Raw genomic sequence first — 20,351 nt, forward strand, 5'->3', positions numbered from 1 at the left:
ATATGAGAAAGCTAAAGGTGGCATACTGAATTAATGATTTATTTGTTACTATCGGCGTACATTTAAGACCCTTTCTCTGGATTTTTTGACCATATCCTATGTTTATATAACTTTTTTAATTGATGCATATTTTGGCATTGTTTGTGGTGTGTATCCAGGCTGTTCCACAGTTTCACCCTCATGTAAGGAGACACAAATTAATATTATGAAAATATATTTAAAAAAAGTGAATGAAAAAAAATACTGATGCTTTTAGAATAATTTAAAAAATGCCAGGATTTACCAGCACCTGTCATGTGTTTGCTATTCACCTGTGTCTGGATTGGAAGCTGTAAGGAGAATTTTTACACACAAATGTATGTGTAGGCTGAACCAGAAGCGTCCTCTGGTTAACCACATCGACATGTCATCCGGTATACATACAACCACAGAGCGTTCTGCTACCAAGAATTGGAAGCGACGGGTTCGTTGGCCAATCACAGGAGGCCCTCCTCCAGCAACAACCAATAACAAATGTTCCCAGGTCTGCCCACTAGGCGTCCGCATGTACTGTCCTTTATTATCGTGTCATGTCGTTCTTGACTTGTTTATCATGTCGTTCTTGACTTGGTTTAGCCATTTTTAAATTGAAAATTCAGCGATGTCATTCGGTGAGTTTCTTTCTTGTATCATTTTATAAAATTTTTGTTTCTTAACTTACTTATATATTCTGTTTAGTTAGTTTAGTGCTCATTCACAGTAAACATTGCTGGCAAAACAGCAGAGACAAGTCATCTCTATGCCTTTCTTTAGCTCAGAAACTAAACCAGGTGATTTCAATCAGCACGGTGAATTAACCCATTGATTTGCTGAGCAGAACAAAAACACGGCATGGATTAGACTTGTTGACGCCAATGCCATAATTCCCATCTCTGCAAAACAGCATACATGCAACAAATCACTTCAGTACGAAAGTTGGGGGAAAATATTTACTGATGTGACTGCTGTTTTCAAATCCTCATCCGCGCATAGACATCTGAAACACCCCAAATTGCACGTTACCAAGAATTACTTCGTTTAAAAGTGTTAATTTAATTGCAATACACGACTGTTCAGCACATTCTTCACTGAAGACGTGTGGAAATGTGATGTTTGATTGAAAGAAGGTTTCTGAATCCAGTTTCTCAACCGGGCCAGTGGCGCAATGGATAACGCGTCTGACTACGGATCAGAAGATTCTAGGTTCGACTCCTGGCTGGCTCGATCTTTTTCGCCATGTTGGTAGTGGGCCTGCGACAAATTAACCAACGCTACAAAAAAGTGGGATAGAGGACGCTTCTGGTTCAGCCTACACGTACATTTGTGTGTAAAAATTCTCCTTACAGCTTCCAAAACAGACACAGGTGAATAGCAAACACATGACAGGTGCTGGTAAATCCTGGCATTTTTTAAATTATTCTAAAAGCATCAGTATTTTTTTTCATTCACTTTTTTAAATATATTTTCATAATATTAATTTGTGTCTCCTTACATGAGGGTGAAACTGTGGAACAGCCTGGATACACACCACAAACTATGCCAAAATATGCATCAATTGAAAAAGTTATGTAAACATAGGATATGGTCAAAAAATCCAGAGAAACGGTCTTAAATGTACGCCGATAGTAACAAATAAATCATTAATTCAGTATGCCACCTTTAGCTTTCTCATATTTTCCCCTCTTAAAATGACTATATATGTGGGCAGAGAGGAGTAGTTCAGCGTTAACGTCCACATGCTGAACTGAAATTCTTTGGTTTAACCCAGTTGCCTTTATCTGAGCACTTAAAAGTCGAACACAGGCTCTACACTCTGAGCGGAACCTAATATGGAGTTTGATGAGATCGATGGTCGACTAGTGTGCGCCATGGATGATTCCAAAGCGTTCCAACGTTGTGAAAGTGAAAAAGCAATGCCCCGTGTGAGGCTCGAACTCACGACCTTCAGATTATGAGACTGACGCGCTGCCTACTGCGCCAACGAGGCATATGATGTTCTCGGTGAAGTGGAAAATTTTGTCGAAATTTTCTTTATTCAAAAAAAATTTTTTTTAATCCGAGCACCGAATCTGTAAATCGCACAACGTGTGTTGTGTCTTTTGTTTTAATATTCTAGAAACTGTAGGATGTCCGTTTGAACAGGCATGTTACTTGCTGTCTTGACATTACACGCACAGTGATATTTGCTGCGGCCCCTTTAAATCCAATCTCCCGCGTTCCAACATAAGCGGAAACAGAAGAGCTTCTTTTCTCCATTTAAGCGCGCCAACAAAGACTGTTGAAGCAGGTCTGGCGGTTTATCGTCTTCTGCCAGTCGCTCAGTTTTCGGCCTCTTCGCTGTCCTTCTATCAAAATGCCAGAAGAAACGTCCACCGCGTCGTGCTCTGGGAGGTAAGCGTCGTTTGTAATTGTTCAATGAAGACAACAGCGCATGTAGAGGAAGGACGTTAGCGAAATTTTAGCCAAAGCGTCCGATGCATTGGTACACAGCACATACTTAAATAATATTGACCTTTATTGTAATAACGCAAACGTGCCGTTGGACACGAAAGCTCGCCGTGTGGTTAGTGGCAAGTAGCTCCAAACGCTGCTATCGCGAACAAGAAAGCTAGCTGGCTAACAACCACAAATGCTAACAACAACAAGGCGTGCTGGTCGGAACTAAAAGTTTGCTTCCAGAACAAAGTCGGACACATTGTGTTGGGTTTTAACTGAAGTTTGTTTCCCTGACAGTGCTGAAGAGAAGCCGTGTTCGTCAACAGCTGCAGCAGAAAAGTGAGCGCACGTGTTTTTACTAACTTTATTCCCACCAGCGCACCGAGAAGATAACATCTTAACAGTTTCTGTTTTCTTTCTCTCGCTGTAGCTCAGCTGATGTCATGGAGGAGGCAAAGAAACTGATTGGCACAGGGAAACGGCATCTAGTGATGGGGGATGTAGTTTCTGCTGTTAATGTCTTCCAGGACGCTTGTGGCATTCTGTGAGTCTCGATTAAATTAATTTCACTGCTAATTGAACTGATTTTTCTTATTTAAATTCCTTCTGCATGTGGGATTTGCCTTTTTATTTACAACTGTAGTTTTCTTGGACATTTTCTGTCACTTGTAAGGTACTAAATCCAGGTTGTCATATGTGTGTGTGTGTGTGTGTGCAGGGCTGCAAAGTATGGAGACACTGCAGATGAATGTGGTGAGGCCTTCTTCCTTTGTGGGAAGTCCCTACTAGAGCTCGCAAGGTTTGTCACTTTTCTCCAGTGAATAATTAAAATACATGTTCTTAATGGTGCCATTTTAAGATTTCTAACTACTGATTAGTTTAAGGGATCTGCTACTTTCCCATACCCCTTTTAAACATGCAGGGGTGCATTTGCAACATGCACATTTCATTTTTACTCGCCAGTGGGGAGCAAGGCTGGCTGCAGACTTGGGTTGAGTTTTTGTAATGCTTCTGGTCAGGAGTTGGTCAAATCAAGTTGGATAAGAAAATAAATAAACTGGTGTTTTATGAAATTTCAGTTGCTAAAATGAATCTACCTGGCATTTAAAGTCTCTCTTTAATGTATCTTGTGTGTGTTCTTGACAGGATGGAAAATTGTGTCCTTGGGAATGCACTTGAGGGAGTCCCGGAAGAGTCGGAGGAAGAGGAGCAGCCCAAAAACCCGAACATTGAGAGTGCTGACAACCTTGATGGTCCGTAAACAATTGCATTTTATTTATTTACTTTTGTTATGATTACTTTTCTATGGTGCTTCGGTTATTACAATCACTCTTACCTGGAGACAGACTCCTCCCCCTAGCCACAACAGACTTAATTAAATAAATAAGTAACTTACTGAAAGAAGACGGCAGAAGTGGATCGGTAATCTCCGGCTTAAAACAGGAGCTGAAACTGAGTTTACAGCGATCGCTTTCTAACTGGTAGATTACTAAATGTTTTGACATTTTATTAAAGTTACTTGGAAACCGCCATAAAAACGGCAGGTAAAGAGTTTGGTGCTGTATTCACCTGTCCTCTATGCAAATGGCTTTCAGAGTGCTAATGTTTTAGCAGTTAGCTTAGTGATGTAAAGAGGCATTCATACCTTAATATCAAACGTGTCAGAAATTTGGGTTTTAAAGGCATATAAAGTTAGTTGGATCCTAGCACACACTCATCGTTAGCATTAGCGATATCGTTATCAGTGGTTAATGAATTAAAACGGCACAACTGGCTACTTACCCAAGCAAAAACAAGACGACTGTCATTTAAAGCTTCTCCAGAACCCTTAAGCCGGGCGGGCACTGTGTGACTTTTTCACTCGTAGCACTCCGCTTCAGCTCAAACTGTACGACTTCCTCGCAGAGCAGATCTCACGAGCCATGCGCTCACACTGTACGTCTGGTAGCAACACGTCGGACCTAAAAATGTGCTAAAAATAGCAGTTTTTACACAACACGTCAGACTTTTTTTTCTTGCCTGTTGTCCTTGGGGAGTGCTGCAGGAGGACACACAGGGATTTATGGGGGTTGGATGAGGAAAACGAAATAAAAGAAAGTAAATCTGTGTTTTGTGATCAGTTTAATTTGACATGAACACGACAAACACGCTTTCTTGACAATCTTTGTGTAAAAAAAAAAAACAAAACAAAAAAAAAGTGTAGAAATAAAAACGAACAACGTGTGTTATTAGGGAAATAGCGGACGAGCGGCGTTGATGCAGGATTGCGCATGCGCCGTGAGCGGTTCTGATACTTTTTGGGTCGCAGCTGCTCACTGTGCCGCTTCAACAGTGCGATACCCTCACGAGGGACGAGCAAAATATCAAACACGCCAGAAGTCCGTGCGAGCTCACGATTGCTGATCGGCAGCTGGTCACGTGGTGTTAATCTCCTCTCGTAACCCCCTGTACACTACACGACCGCTCGGCTCAAAACTCGCCCCGATCTCGTGGATTCTCGCACGAGTGGAAAATCAGCTCAAAAAAGTGAGAAAGTCGCACAGTGTACGCCTGGCTTGCCACTAAAAGGTTAGCCAACCTGAAATAAAAGAGCTGGGGGCCTCCGGGCTTGTTAAAGGTTTTTGTTTGGTTTGCTGTGTAATATGAGGCGGGCAGCACAAGGTCATGCTGATTGCCTCAGCTCTGGCTAAATCCTCCAGTATGAAAAGTCTGACTTTTAGAACTACATGGGTCATAACCTAAAGGAAGATGTATTTTCTTTTTTTTGTCTGCCAGCTCATTTAAAGCCTTAGCTTTGATCTATCGAGCTGTGTTTAGAGTAGCAAAACACTTCCTGTCCCCGTTTGAGTTTTGCACAACTGCAGTCATGTGGGGGAAACCCAGCGATTGTTTTCTGATTAAAATTGGGGCATTCAGGCTTCAGCCCTGTTGCCGGCGCAGTACAACTGACCTTTTGTGTATTTGTATTAAACTGATGTCAGATGATCAATATGTGCAACTCTGGTGCAGAGGAAACCAGAGCAGAGCTGCGGAAGCAGGTCTATGACTCGATGGCAGAAGAGGCAAATATGGAGGCAGTTGGCCTAAAGCTGGAGTCCAAAGACGTGACGAGCAGCAGCCAGGTGGAGGAAGAGGCTGGTTCTGATGAACACGGCCTGACTGGATCTGAAGAGCCTTCAGGCTCCAGTGAAAATGAGGCCAAGAGTTCAGTCCAGCCGGGCTCGGATGCTTCTGCACAGGATGTGGGTGAAGAGTCTGAAGGACCTAACGCCAGAGAAGACCAAACCGAACCAGAAAAGCAAAACGATGCGGTATCTGTGGAGATGAAAGATGAGGAGTCTGATCCGGAGGCTGAAGAAGACGAGGGTAGTAGATCTATGGATACAGAGCACAGGGGTGGATGGGTCGGGCTGAACACTGGTTAATGCAGGTCAGGCGGTGAAGTAAAGGGACACGCTGAAGCACTTGGGTGGATCTGTTTCCTAGTTTAAGCGTTCCCTTTATCCTATGTGTCCCAGAGTTAAAACCGTCTTTGTGTGTATTTTCAGATGATGATGATGATGACGACGAGGACGAAGAGGATGGAGAGAAAGCTGCTCAGGATGATGTCCGTTCCTCTGTGCTCCGTAGTGGTGGTTGGTTTGTTGTGTTGGTTGTAAACCTGGTCTTTACCCTGCAGGAGGAAGACGAGGTCGGGAACTTGCAGCTGGCGTGGGAGATGCTGGAGGTCGCCAAAGTCATCTTTAAACGGTGCGTGTTAATGCTGCGATGGATTTTAAAATTCCACGTGCAGCGTTTATTTGTCCTGCTCGCTAATCCTCTTCCCGTCTGCAGAAAGGAGAGCAAAGACGAGCAGCTGATGGCAGCCCAGGCTTATCTGAAACTTGGAGAAGTCAGCGCTGAATCCGGTGAGATTTGTAGTTCCAGAGCAGACTGTTTTTGGGTTTTAGTCCGGATCTGACCAGATTGTGTCCCCAGGGAACTATCCTCAGGCCCTAGTGGACTTCCAGGACTGTCTCGCCCTGCAGCTGACGCACTTGCCCCCCCACAGTCGCCTGCTGGCTGAGACCCACTACCATATCGCCACGACGTTTTGCTACATGGGCCACTACAGCCATGCCATTCAACACTACAACAGCTCCATAAAAGTCATAGAGACCCGTCTGGGTAGGACTCGCGCTTCCTCGTGAGGATTTCTATGATCAGAGCTCCTGTTTGAGGCCGTCCACGTTTCTTTGTGTGCAGCCATGTTGCAGGAGATCATTGACGCAGCAGAAGGAGCTGACGGTGCAACAGAAGAGAAGAAGGAGATGGAAGAGCTCAATCAGCTTCTACCGGACATCAGAGAGAGGGTGGTAGATGCCAAGGAGAGCATGAGAACAGCCAGCGCTGCCTCGCAGGCCATTCAGCAGACCCTAGTGAGTACAAACGGGTTAAAGCGGGGTTTGTCATGTAGCGGCGTGCCCTTCCTGTAGGAGCATGAGGGGTGGTCTGGCACGAGAGGCAGGAGAATCTGGGTAGCATCTTTTTGTGTGCTGGAACATTAAACCCCTCTGGTCACTAGGTGGCAGCAGCAAGGTCAGTCGCATTTATTTCTAAAGCACTTATTATTGCTTCTGCAACCCAAAGTGCTGTACAACACAAGATGAATCGCGAACAAGTATAACTAAAAACCATAAAAATCAGCAAGTTGAGATAAAAACAGCGTTGCATCAAAGAGAATGACGATTACAAAATAAACATCTTACATAAAAGCCGGGTTGAATAAATGAGTTTTAAGCAAGGACTTGAAGACATCCAGACTTTGTGAGGTCCTGATCTGCAGAGGAAGACCGTTCCAGAGTGGGACCGGCCACAGAAAAAGCCCCGTCTCCTCTCGTCTTTAGGCGAGCCGTTGGAACCGATGACTAAAACTGAGAGCCCGACGCAAATTCCTGGCAGGAGTGTAGGGTGACCATAAATCATCCGTATAAGGAGGGGCCAGACCATGAAGCGACCATTTAAACTGAATCCTGCAATGCACTGGCAGCCAGTGAAGGGAAGCAAGCACTGGAGAGATGTGATCGTGCTTCCTTGCATTTTGAACCAGTTGCAAGCAGTTTAAGGCGGAATGCCCTAATCCATAGTACAGGGAATTGCAGTAATCTAGTCGACAGGAGACGAAGGGATGAATAACATGTTCAAAGACCGTTTCCGGCAAATAGCACTTAAGCTTTGCAAGCTGCCTCAAGTGATGAAAACCAGACGGGACCACTGCACTTACCTGTCTGTCCAGTTTAAACGAAGCATCCATAAAAAACCAGGTTTTTCACATAAGGCTTTACAAAATCCTAAAGGGAACCAAGTGGGCTCACCGCACCCTTCAACAGGTCTCCACTGCCAAAAACTAAAATCTGTCTTCAGGTCATTTCATAAAATTAATTGACATCCATTGCACTCAACATCCCATCTGTTTAACCCATAGACATAAGTAAATATTGGACAAGCCGTGCCCAGTTTGGTCGTCACGCCCAGATAACCTGGGAGTAGGGCTGTGAGGGTGGAAGCCCGTAACTCAATAGATGCTCTAAATGGGTCGACATTTTCCCTGAATCATGGGTCGGGTGTGTCCTCATTGGCAAAGGCTATCCCGGGATTCCTTGCAGACCAGATTTTTGCTCTTGTAGTAATGTTTGACAAAGCGTGAGGATTACAGTTTTAAATGTAGTATGTTAACGTCTGGCAGTACAAAAGAACTCGGGTTGTGGAAATGAGCTTATTGTTTGTTTATGTAAAATAAAAACTGTCTTTAAGGGCAACGCCTCAACTTCATCAACGCTCCCGTGTGAAAATGGAGGCCCTTCGTCATCATCGGCCTTTGCCGCACCCAGCCAGGTAACGCCGCAGCTTCCGCTTCTCCCCTTAACTCTACAACGGTCTACGTAATCCAGCTAAACTCGTTTCAGATTCCAGTCAAAGCGTGTGACGGCGCCTCGTCTTCCAAAGCCGTATCTGACATCTCTCACCTTGTGAGGAAGAAGGTAAAAGCTGCCCCCCCCCCCCCCCCCCCCCCCCCCAGTCACCAGTCCCAAAATGAGTACTTTTCTTTTTAATCTCTTAACTTTTAGCTTCTGTGGTAAATTTGGCCGTGATTGCGTGCTCTGTGCTGCTCGCCGTTTCATGTGGTGGCTGTAGGTCGTGATGGTTTGTGTCCTTCGGTGTGTGTTGTGGCTTTTATGACCGAGGTAGACGTGTTGCATGTCAGATTGTGTTGTGGTGCAGCTTGGAGTAAGGAGGGGGACATCTTAATAAATTGTATGATGCGTTTTTTTTTGACAAAGATTTCTTCTACATGAATGCTGTGTGCAGAAACCTTTATCCTTCATCACTGCCTGGTTTTGTTTCTGCACAGAGAAAACCAGAAGAGGAGAGCCCAGTAAAGGACACAGATGCTAAAAAGCTGAAACAGGAAGTCGCTGTTAACGGCGGCGGCGGCGACTCTAGTGCCAGCCACAGCAAAGAAATCCAGGAGGAAAAATCTCAGGAGGCGAGTGATAGGCCCCTCGTAGTGACTCTACTACCAAAAGACTGGAGCTGTGCTGTGCTTTTGCTCCCCTTCGTGGCCGTTTACTCCTGTTGCCCTTACCTGAGCCATACTGAAGTAGCAGCATGCGATGGGCAAAACTTCCTGTTACTGTTTCACTAAGCTGTGTTGCTTTAAGATCAGTTTTCTATGTGTTGGCACCTGTTGAAGGTTACGTCAGCGCAGCCAGAGTCAAGTTTCCAGAAAATGACTTACTGTTGTGTCATTGTGCAAGTGACAAGTGACGCAGTGGCCATCAAAAGTAAATCTGCACTAGTGATTCATTAAGCTGGTGGACATTAACGTGTGGTTTCATTTCTCTTCTAGCCTGCTACCCAGTCGGCCTCTGTCGACTCATCAGCGTGATGGCCTTCTTCTTCTTCTTCCTGCCTCCTGAAACCAGCACAGCATGCCTGTCGGATCCACCGTTCACTTGTCTTGTTTCTGTAAATAAGTCCCATTTTCACAGATCTGTCACATTTTGTATACTTATAGAAAAAATTAAAGAATTTGCAGATGAACATTTAGAAGCTTTTTCTTAATTATGCACTCCGAAGGCTTTGTTGCCTAACTAAGAGCAGCAGAAGAGGATGTGTGTGCTTTGGTTTATAACTTTGCTCATGCTATTTTTATATGTACCATGGTTAATGGCGTCCAGGTTGCACGGTAGCGCCCTCTGGTGGTTAATCTAGAACTGGGGTGAGATGGTATTACTGGGACAACGTAAAGCGTGTTTCTTTAGACAGGAGGGCTAAAAGGGTTACAGCAGTATCTTGTAGTGGTTGGGGACGTAATTAAATGCAGTGTGACTAAATCTTTTTCCCAGTTGATGCAGTTCTGGGAAAAACCCATTTGAGACCATTGCTTTATTTTCCTTGTCTCTTAATACATCAAACTGTTACAAAGACTAGTTTAATTTACTACACAGTAATCTAGTCAGATGTAATGGTAAAGTACTAAGTCACTAAAAATGAATCTAAAAGTCCTTTACAGGTCATGATCGGTGTTTTTTTTTTTATTATTTTTTTAACTGTTTCACACATGTTCATATTACAAACACTGAAAGTTACCCAAGGAACTCTGAACACGCCCATGTTTTTCTAACACAGCAGTGTGGTACAGAGCTGTAAACTCTTAATAACATAACTAAATGTATCTACATAAATTAATACTAGACCTGTGTGTGTAATCTATTAAATGGTTAAATAACCTTTTGAAAAAACCTAAGCTTAACATTTTGAAATTGTTTTCATTCTTAAATTGTGCTTAAATAAAACTATGTAAGAGGGAATGTTTCTCCAGTAATGCAAATATTACTGAGACCTTTTTATTCAATTCTTTCAGTTTCTATTACGTCTTAAAGTCTGCTTTGTTTTTTTTCCAATGGCTGATGTATTATGACACTTATTAGTTGTATGCCAATCAAGACAAAAAGGGCGGAGTCAGTTTGTGATTGGCTGTTCATTCAGTCAGACGTAAGAAATTGCACACAAAGTATCGAATGAAACCTGATGGTATTTAGGCCCAATCTCAATACTCGCCCTGCAGTCTTCAGCGAAGTGCACTTGGAGAAAGTGCACTGTAAGGCTTTAAGTATGTAGCACACAAGTGTGCAAATAAATGCAGAATTAAGACGGAGAGCATTGCGTCATCAACCGCAATGCATGCCGGGATTCTGGTCTCTGTGATATATTTTTTAAAAACCTTAACAACTTTCGAACAAACAATTATTTGAAGTGAATTTGCATTTATTTACTGCTTTGTCTAAAAGTTTCAGAGCATCAACTTATCGTCGTAAAATTAACAACTTTCATTAGAAAATACATTGGCCCCATCCCATTACTCGCACTTCATTTGCGCGTTCCCAGCCAGGGGTGCAAGTACGTAGGGTGTCCCGATTCTCAAGTGCAGAAGTTGTCCACGCCCCCATTGCACCCTTAATCTGCACTTCACCCAAGTCTGCAGCGATGCAGACCTCGGGCAAGGGTATGACCCACAAGTCGTTGCCGCAGGAGAAAGGCTCAAGTTCCTCTGCTGAAAATATGTATTTTTTAATTCAATTAGTTATTTTAGGACTATTGTTTGATGCTCTAAAACTTGTAGACAAAGCAGCAATAAATGTAAATTCATTTCAAATAACAGTTTGACTGTTTAGAAGTTGTTATTAAAGGTTTTTGAAAAAAGTATCACAGCGACCAGATTCCCGACATGCGTTGCGATCGGAACGCGACGCTCCCTGTCTCAATTCTGTAGTTATTTTCACACTTGTGTACTACGCACTTGAACCCTACTGCGAACTTTCTCCAAGTGCACTTTTCTGAAGTCTGCTGTGTGAATATTGAGACTGGGCCATATTTTCAAAAAAGGCACTTAAGCTTTTTCTCCCGCAGCGATGAATTGTGGGTAATACCGAAGTCTGCAGCAATGCAGACTTTGGTGAAGGGCAGGTCAAGGGTGCAAAAGGGGCATGATCAACTTCCGCATTCGAGAATCAAGACACCCTATGCACTCGCACCACTCTGCTCGGGATCATGCAATTGAAGGGCACAAGGGTGGAAGTGCGAGTACTGGGATTGTGCCTAAGTACATACTCCTGTGCGCTAATTGGCGAGCCGATATCCAGGAAAATAAAACGATGTTTAACGATTAGCCAATGGTTTTGCAGATCACACCAACTAATTTTGACTGACAGCTGAAAAATGTCATTGTGAAATGATCAGCCAGTGGAAAATCAAAACAGACTTTGAAATAGAAGCACGTTATGTGATAAAAACTGAAGGAACTAAATAAAAATGTCTCAATAATAATTTGCATTATTGTTGAAAATGTCCATATGAAATAGTTTTATATTCAAAAGCACAGAAAGAAGCATGACCTCACAACTGCATTGATCTGAGGGACCATACTAAATCCTGCATCCAATTTCACCCCAAGACTGGTAACTCACCTGTTGAGGTCCAAACCTGGAAGAGTCGGAGCCACGGAAGTGCGAGAGGTTCCTGGGGTCAAAAAGAAGAGCCTCAGTCTTTGACTCATTAAGTTTAAGGAAGTTAGCTGCCAGCCACCCACTCACATCAGAGAGACAATCTGTGAGCAGTAAATCTGCGTTTAGTTTATTCATTGCCAAGTATATCTGACAATCATCAGAGTAGATATGGTAGCCTATGCCGTACCGCTTGAAAATATTTCCCAATGGGAGAAGATCCTGAATATGGAGAACAGAAGAGGCCCCAGGACAGAACCCTGTGGCACCCCCAGGTCAACAGAAGGCAGAGAGAGGCACAGCCACCAATACACACACAAAAAGACCGAATTGCCAAATAACAATGGAACCAGCCCAGTGCTGGACCCGAAAGACCAACCCAGTATTACAGACGATCTAACAGGATTTGGTGGTTGACTGTATTAAAAGCTATTACTTTGTTCTTGTTTACACAGCTTAGGAAAAAAAATTAGTTTTTTACCTTACATGTTTCAGCTAATGAGCCATTATCAGAGTTCACCGATGGTGGCATCACTTTTGTTTATCCATGGACATCTGCTGCCCGCGGATAAACGGAAGTGATGCCACCAACATTTCATCAGCCGAAACATGTAAGATAAAAGCTGTGTAAAACAAACAAAAAAAAAACAACAACAACAACAAAAAAAAAAAAGGATTATGAAGTTACACAGAGAACAAATGTACAAAAGTGTATCAAAAGCTGCAGAGAGATCTAACGGCAGCAGCAAATGCTTTTTATGTATCGGTCTTGTATGTTCTGCTTTAAATAAGGAACATTACATGTATTAGATTGTTAATCATTTAAGGTTAATGTCTATATGGACAGGGATTTTTCTAAACAAGCGATCCTTGAACGTCTTAAAAAAACTGTTTTGGTTTTTTCTGTTCACTCTGTTCCACACTCCAGTCCAGTAGGTGGCGGTAATGCACCTTTGTTTGCTAACCGCTAAAAGCTTTTAGACAAGCAGTAAAAGAAGGAGGAGACGGGAAGCTGTAGTTAGCCCTATGTTTTGGTGTGTATCACTGATGCATACATAATCTATAATGTCTATGGGGCATTGGCATGAATAATGTATGCTTTGGTGTGTGTGAATATTTGAGGAGGGCAGAGATACGCATGCCATTCCCCATAGAAGAATATTCGAGGACCTTCATTTCAGTGTCTGGGAGAGAAACAGCGACTAACTGCTGCAGCTGCGATTATATTTTTACTAGGTTGGAAAAACTCAACAGAACCAGAGATCTTCTGCGGAGCTCCACAATAAGGTCAGCAGCAAATCTTTTCTACAGACTCCCCAGTCCTCTGATCTGCTGCTGTTTCTTCTGAGAACGGGCTCGTCACGAGGCTGAAGTTAGCTTCCGGTTCCAGCTTCCAATTCGGGAAACGGCTAAAGGGCCATTACACCCAATTTTTCTCTACTCTGACCATCTTTATTCTGCTCTAGTTTAAAAACGACTACACCCACACTCTTCAAACATGTTGTAGAGAATTGGAAGCTAACTTCAGCCTCGTACAGGGTTCCTCATAACTGTTCGCTTCAGTTCGTCGCGGGTCGCTGCTCCGTCTCTCATCCATCCATCTCGCATCTCATCTCCAACGAAAAAAAACAAAACAAACCAAAAACAAATCTGATTAGTTTTTAGGTGAAAATCGGTTAGCTGGACTCCTGTGGGGTTTCTATGATCTCTGTGATAGCAACCACACACATCGTGTACGTAGACATGCTACAGATACAATGGGGTAACAGTATCTCAGAGCCATTTAAGGTTAGTAAAAGTGTCAGACAACGAGGCACTCCGTCTCCTCTTCATGGATGACCTATCAGTAGGTGCTTTTATAGGACACACACAAAAATCCTGCCATGTGAATTCATGGATTATTTTTCACATTCTGTCTCTCACAGTTGAAGTGTACCTATGATGTAAATTATGGGCCATTCCCATCTGTACCGGGTCGGCCCGGGCCGGGTAGCCCCAGTCGGCCCCAGCCTGGCCCGGTTGATTCCACACATCCTTGTCTTAAGCCCATGTGGGCTGATTCTACCCACCAATCAGAGGCTTGCTCTAATGGAAGGTGTGAATTTGCTGTCAGCAGTGGGTGTGTTGGCCCTGGTCGGCCTGAAGCAGACCCCCTCGAGAAGAGGGCTGAGAATGAGCCTTGGTTGGCCCGGAAAAATACCAGGCCACCCAGATATGTAAACAACCTACGCTGCCCGGGCCGACCCGATACAGATGGGAATGGCCCATTACTGACCTCTGTCATCATTTTAAGTGGGAGAACTTGCACAATCGGTGGCTGACTAAATACTTTTTTGCCCCACTGTAACTGGATTGCAGCTTTAAGAATTCCTCTGTCTTGATATTGCCCTCTTTATACTTTACATATTTTAAATCTATGCCTGTATATCAGTTTTTTGTGGCATTCTGTGTGAAACAAACACTTTAAATCAAGGTTACAGGTAGGGCTGCACGATATTAAGAAAACCTGCAATATTCGATAACAATGATTAATATTGCGATGACGATATTACTTACGATAAATAAAAACTTAACTCAGGAACAAAAATAATCAAAAACAAAAGAAATTAAAAAAATCATGAAAATGAGAAAAGCTAAAGATGTGAGGACAGGGGAAAAGAAAATGAAAATGAACAAGAATCAGTGGATCCCAGGAAAAGCGGAATCAGCAAAAAGAGCAGAGCAAAGCTAACTCAGGTGTTTGCTAACCATCAGAATTAAGTGCCGCCCGCCTTACCCCCAAATTCCACTACCTCCGCTCCGGTCCGCCCCCGCCTTCCGCAGCCGCTCGCTTCCGAACTCAATTTTTACTGGTACCCGCTCTACAACGGCTCCGCTCCGGTGCGGAGACCTGAGGGGGGCAAACAAGCATGCGCGGGATTTTCGAGATCTTGCGATACAGTCCGAGCAGTAAACGCGGAAGTTAGATCCAAACACCGGTTGTGTGGGAGAAGCATCAAAATGAACTGTTTAATCTGCCCATCATTCGTGTTGAGAGATCAGCAGTGTTTGGCTCAACAAAGTGTGACTACTTTGATAGTAGAAACTGTATTTATGGCTTACTTTTGTGCATTTAAACTTCAGCCGCCATTGATAGTTGTTAAAAGTTGTTAAACCTGTGCATATGAAACAAAAAACGCCTTTTGTTTATCGATTTATTTTGAAAAACGGAAAGTGTGCTTGCTCCTTTTTCTGTTGGACGGTTGTGATTTCTGTCCATTTACTGTGGAGGTGCTCCGGCGTCCGGCAAAAATAGGATCAATTCTATTTTTGCCGGACGCCGGAACAGAGGGCGGCGCACGGCGCCGCACTGCCAGAGCACGTCCGCAGTAGTGGAATTGCTCTGATTGACTACAACGGGACCGATTTTGCTCCGGCGTTCGTGTCGGAGCAGAGCGGAGCGGAGGTAGTGGAATTTGGGGGTTAGGGGCGGGCATCTAACCTATGAGAACCCACCCATTTGGCCCAATGGGTGAAGAGCTCTATTTGATTTGTTAAAAAACATCGTGCTTCCGTTTGATTGACAGAATGCATAATGTGTAGCAAACATTTGAGCTGACCATTCATTGCGATATTATCTGTTCTTTGCGATATGCATATTGCGCATGCTGCTATCGCGATAACGATATATTTACGATATATTGTGCAGCCCTAGTTACAGGTTGTCAACATGTTATAAAAGTCAAATTAATTCCAGTGCGTTTACATTGTTTAGTCTCTGTATATTATTTCACTGCAAAATGTCACTCAATTTTCTGAGTCAGTTTTTATCGCACCAGCTTAAAGCAATAACACAAATGTTATGTGAGTGATTATAAAGTCAGTGGTCAACAAATCACATCACGTGTTTCTGTGTTTCCTACAGATATGAAACAGATGGCTGTGGTTAAAGAAGAAGCTCCTGAAGAACAGAGTGCTGGTGTGGACCAGCAGGATCCAGAACACCTCCACATAAAGGAGGAACAGGAGGAAGTCTTTACCAGTTTGGAGGGAGAGCAGCTCCATTTGAAAGAGGAGACTGATGCCACCAGTTTTTGGTTCAGTGCAGTTTCTATAAAAAGTGAGGATAATGACGAGAAACCTCTGGTCTCACAGCTTCATCAGCATCAAATGGAAGACAGACACGTTCCAACCAGCAGCTCAGCAGACCAGAAATCAGCAGAAACTGGTGGAGGAGCAGAAACTAGCAGGAACCCAGATCTGAACCCTCATGAACAGACATTCGATTCTTCAGAGACTGAAGTTAGTGGAGATGATGAAGAGGACGACGATGCGAATCTAGACTCTGAGCTATCAGACTCTGGGTCTGAAAATGGAGACGGAGACAAAAACAGGAATGGAAGCAGATCTTCTGAATCAGATGTTAAGACTGTTAACAAATATTTTACCTGCCCTGAATGTGGTAAACAAATTCTCCACAAATGCGCTCTCCAGAAACACGTGAGAGTAAAAGGTCATTCAGGAATAAGGTCTTCATGCTGTTTGATTAATAAGAAATGTGTTGGAGTGAAGCAACATGTAGACTCATGCATGAAAGTCCAGAAAAAACAAAAATCATTCAGTTGTAATTACTGTGAAAAAAGATTCAAGAGAAATACACATCTAACTGAACACATAAGAATCCACACAGGACAAAAACCTTTTGTTTGTGAGCTCTGTGGGAAAAGATTCAGCCGAAAGACATATTTAAACAGTCACATGACGGTCCACACAGGACAGAAGCTTTTTGCCTGTGAGCTCTGTGGACAAAGATTTAGTCATAAAACAAATTTAAACAAACACATGAGAGTCCACACTGGACACAAACCTTTTACCTGTGAGCTCTGTAAACAAAGATTTACCTTAAAGAGAAGTTTAAAAAGACACATGAGTATCCACACAGGACAGAAGCCTTTTGGCTGTGAGCTCTGTGGACAAAGATTTAGCCAAAAACCAAGTTTAAACAGACACATGAAAGTCCACACAGTAACTTAGTGAGGTTGAGTTGGTGTCTCCACTTTAGATCATATGACTTTGTCCAAGATTGTGTCTCCTTTCTAACTGATGGTTGTCGATTTTAGAAAAAATATCTACTAGATAGAAATTAGGATAATTTAATTATTAGTTTCAAAAAATATTGAGATTTTTTTAAGCTAATAAAAATTAGGGCTGCACAAATGTATTGTTACTGCAATATCATCGTGCGTAATTGTCCCATTGCAAAGAAAAGAAAAACACGGCAATAACTGGTTAGTTCAATTGTTTGCTACACATAATCCCTATTCTCACTCTCACAGAAGCATTAAGTTTTTGACCAATCAAATTGAGCCCTTCACACATTTGGCATATTGGTTCTTATACAGTAGATGCCCGCCCCCTAGAGAAAAGACAATTTAGGAGGCTAGCAAACAAACACCTGAGTTAGCTTGGAGAGCGTCGCAATGACTAAGGACAAGCTGTGTGCAGAAAATGTTAGGGAGAAAGAACTCATTTTTAAAACAACACTTCTCTTATTTGGAGATATTTTGGTTACAATAAAGGCAATATTCAACAAGCACAAGTATTATACAAAACATGTCACTTGTGGCAACCATGACAGGAAACAAGACAACTTACCATTGTCACCTCCAACAAAACCATAAGTTAAAGTCCCATTAGTTATCACACTGTTGTGTGAAATTTGTTTTCCACGTTTGGTACGACCGACCATAGATTTGAGCCCACGATCTCCCAGTCTGTGTGATATTCATTACTATTAAGCTACTGAGCTGGTCATAAACATTATATATGGAGCTCAAGAAAGCAAGCGATGGCAAACCCAAAGTTTCTGACGTTAAAACAAATAAAAGCACAACAGCTTACCAGATGTTCATCTACTGAAGTTTTGGGAATGAATTGAGTTTTATTTTCTGTTTGCATTTTACTTTTTTTTTTTTTTTTTTTTTTAATTCCTGGATAAATCTACTTATGTGTGAAGACTGTTTTATAGCTATTTACATTTAAATTTGTAACGGAATGTCATTTACTGACTGAACTCTGTTTAGATTTATCCAAGCCATGTTTCTCAGTCAGGGTTTCTAAACCTTTTTGAGTTTTGGTTCAGTCAATCTTAATAAAGATTCAATTTCCAGGGAAAGGATGGGAATCTGCTTGCCCCGTAATGCTTCAGTAATCCGAAGGTTGCAGGTTCAATCCCCGCTCAGTCTGTCGCTGTTGTTGTGTCGTTGGGCAAGACATTTAACCCACCTTGCCTGCTGGTGGTGTTCGGAGGGACCGGTGGCGCCTGTGTACGGCAGACTCGCCTCTGTCAGTGTGTCCCTGAGCAGATGTGATACATTTGCTATAATGTAGCTCATCATCACCAGGATGTGTGTGAATGGGTGAATGACTGATTGTGTTGTAAAGTGCCTTGGGGGCTTCCAGGACTCTAGAAGGCACTATATCAAATACAGGCCATTTACCATTTTGTGTCAGCATCTTGCAGTGGTTTTGAGCCTTGAGGATGATTTATACATCTCCGTGAACTTTGCAACGGAGAGACGCACACGGAGTGTCGGAAAGGTTTTCGATGACTGAGAACCTCCATCAGCTCTGTCTCCTGTCTGCCCACAATTATTAAAATAAATATTGTGTTTGACAAGTTTTTTGTGCTGCCAAATATCTCATTTTGATTCCAGTTTTGATATTTTAATGGATATTTATAAATTACATTAATTGAATTATCACATTGTTGCATGTTTAACTAGCTCTATTGTGATTAATTAAACTAGCATCTCACTGTTAAAAGCTCGTTTTAATTTCAAGCATGTTTAAGTATTTATGGACATGAACAAAAACAGGAAATATATAAATTGAGATTTATTTAATTAATATAACAAATAAGGGGGAAAGAGTCATTGAAAGGCACATTCTTCTGGAAGCTCCTGATCCTGACGACACCAGCAGGAGACCAGCTGCAGACACCAGTGGATCACCTACAACCAAGAGAGCAGCTGGTATCAGTAAATAAAGAAATCAGGGCAGTTTTAGTGGGCTGAACACATTACAGAATAATTTTCTCATGGGGTAGTTTCCTAACTTTCTATGCAGCAGATTGTAACTTGAGCCCAGGGCTCCTGGAGAGCTGCTATCCAGCACGTTTCAGTGGTTTTCCTGCTTTAACAGGTTAGATTAGCTGTTAAGCAGCTCAGCTATTTGTTGCTGATTAAAACCAGGTGTGTTGAAGCAGATAAATCTCTAAAACATGCTGAATACTAGCTCTCTAGGGCCGTGGAGCCAAACCCTGCAGCTAATCTAATGCTATGGCTAACGACTACTTACCATTCAGAGCTGGTTCTGTTGGGTCGGTTCCGCTAGTTTCAGGCAACTCACAAGCTCAAAACAATAAGGCTCAGGTCCGCTTGTCTCCTCCAAATAGACTTGGTCCCTTTCTTCTCGAGTGTCTGAGTAAGGAGGGGGAGAAACGTCCTCCACTTCTAATAACTGCTCAGAGTGAAGGGAGCTAGCATCGTCTCGTTACCCATCATCTTCGTCACTGCCGCGGCTCCGCCCTCTCGGTCCGCCAGGCAACGCCTACTAATGTTGCAGTTTTTAAAATTGATACGCGGGTGGAGTAAGACTCTGAGGGGGACATTACCACTTCTTTAATGAGAGTGAGATTCAGCCTGACAAATTAAATATGGCACTTTTCCTGTTACTAACTTAAATTAGAGTAGTTGTTATTTTGCACAGAAAAAGTAAAAAATTTAAGCATTTTAGTTTTTCTTTTTTATGAGAGGGGTACACGGCATGCATCAGTTTATATCAGCATCAGAAATTAAGAGTCAGACAATATCTGTATATCAGATATCAGTAAAAAAGCTAATATCTAGTATTCCTAATATGTTTTTATTTATTTAGCAGACGCTTTTCATCCAAAGCGACTTACACTTTATAACCTATAGGGCATGTTGTAATCTGTGGGGGAAACCGGAGTACCCGGAGGAAACCCACGCATGCATGGGGAGAACACGCAACTCCACGCAGAAAGGCCGCAGCCGAGCAGAGTTTCGAACCTGCAACCTTCGTGCTGCGAGGCAACAGTGCTAACCACTGTGCAACCATGCAGCCAAATATGAATATAATATGAAGTGAGCTCCACCGTTGCATAAACACAACCTGCTCTGAAGTCATTTAGCTTGCTTTTTGAAGCCATCTTTCTTCCCCCTGGATGGAAACATTCAAAGCTGCTTTCGTGAGACAGACTGCTGCCGTTTCTGCTGCTGGGAGCTGAAATATTCAACATCTATCTGCACTGATGACAGCCGGAGAGGAAGAGCAAGTTGAGGACTTGAA

At 42.8% G+C, this 20,351-nt stretch overlaps 2 protein-coding genes and 2 non-coding genes across 7 annotated transcripts; 3 read left to right on the forward strand and 1 right to left on the reverse strand.

The window, feature by feature from the left end:
* Nucleotides 1–534: 534 nt before the first annotated feature.
* On the forward strand, nt 535–9,537 carry nasp (nuclear autoantigenic sperm protein (histone-binding)). 4 transcript variants are annotated; one of them, XM_070554292.1, is made up of 15 exons: nt 535–650; nt 2,752–2,793; nt 2,885–2,998; nt 3,173–3,253; nt 3,601–3,707; nt 5,464–5,820; nt 6,003–6,061; nt 6,134–6,204; nt 6,289–6,362; nt 6,433–6,621; nt 6,700–6,872; nt 8,248–8,328; nt 8,400–8,474; nt 8,846–8,980; nt 9,344–9,537. In XM_070554292.1, the coding sequence occupies exons 3-15, from the start codon at nt 2,898–2,900 to the stop codon at nt 9,380–9,382; spliced, it is 1,542 nt and encodes a 513-aa protein (XP_070410393.1). In that variant the 5' UTR covers nt 535–650; nt 2,752–2,793; nt 2,885–2,897; the 3' UTR covers nt 9,383–9,537. The 4 variants fall into 4 exon arrangements, with proteins under 4 accessions (XP_070410393.1, XP_070410392.1, XP_070410394.1 ...); XM_070554291.1 differs by lacking the exon at nt 535–650 and adding an exon at nt 2,236–2,409; XM_070554293.1 differs by lacking the exons at nt 535–650; nt 8,846–8,980 and adding an exon at nt 2,236–2,409.
* Nucleotides 1,170–1,242, forward strand: trnar-acg (transfer RNA arginine (anticodon ACG)). The gene has a single exon. It is a non-coding gene; the product is annotated as a tRNA-Arg (tRNA).
* trnam-cau (transfer RNA methionine (anticodon CAU)) lies at nt 1,933–2,005 on the reverse strand. The gene has a single exon. It is a non-coding gene; the product is annotated as a tRNA-Met (tRNA).
* A 784-nt stretch (nt 9,538–10,321) lies between the features above and the next one.
* On the forward strand, nt 10,322–18,657 carry LOC139071576 (gastrula zinc finger protein XlCGF8.2DB-like). Its single transcript, XM_070554297.1, has 2 exons — nt 10,322–13,286; nt 15,904–18,657. The coding sequence occupies exon 2, from the start codon at nt 15,906–15,908 to the stop codon at nt 17,010–17,012; it is 1,107 nt and encodes a 368-aa protein (XP_070410398.1). The 5' UTR covers nt 10,322–13,286; nt 15,904–15,905; the 3' UTR covers nt 17,013–18,657.
* Nucleotides 18,658–20,351: the final 1,694 nt, after the last annotated feature.

This window comes from Nothobranchius furzeri, chromosome 8 (genome assembly GCF_043380555.1).
Source record: "Nothobranchius furzeri strain GRZ-AD chromosome 8, NfurGRZ-RIMD1, whole genome shotgun sequence".
In the NCBI taxonomy this organism is placed as follows: domain Eukaryota; kingdom Metazoa; phylum Chordata; class Actinopteri; order Cyprinodontiformes; family Nothobranchiidae; genus Nothobranchius; species Nothobranchius furzeri.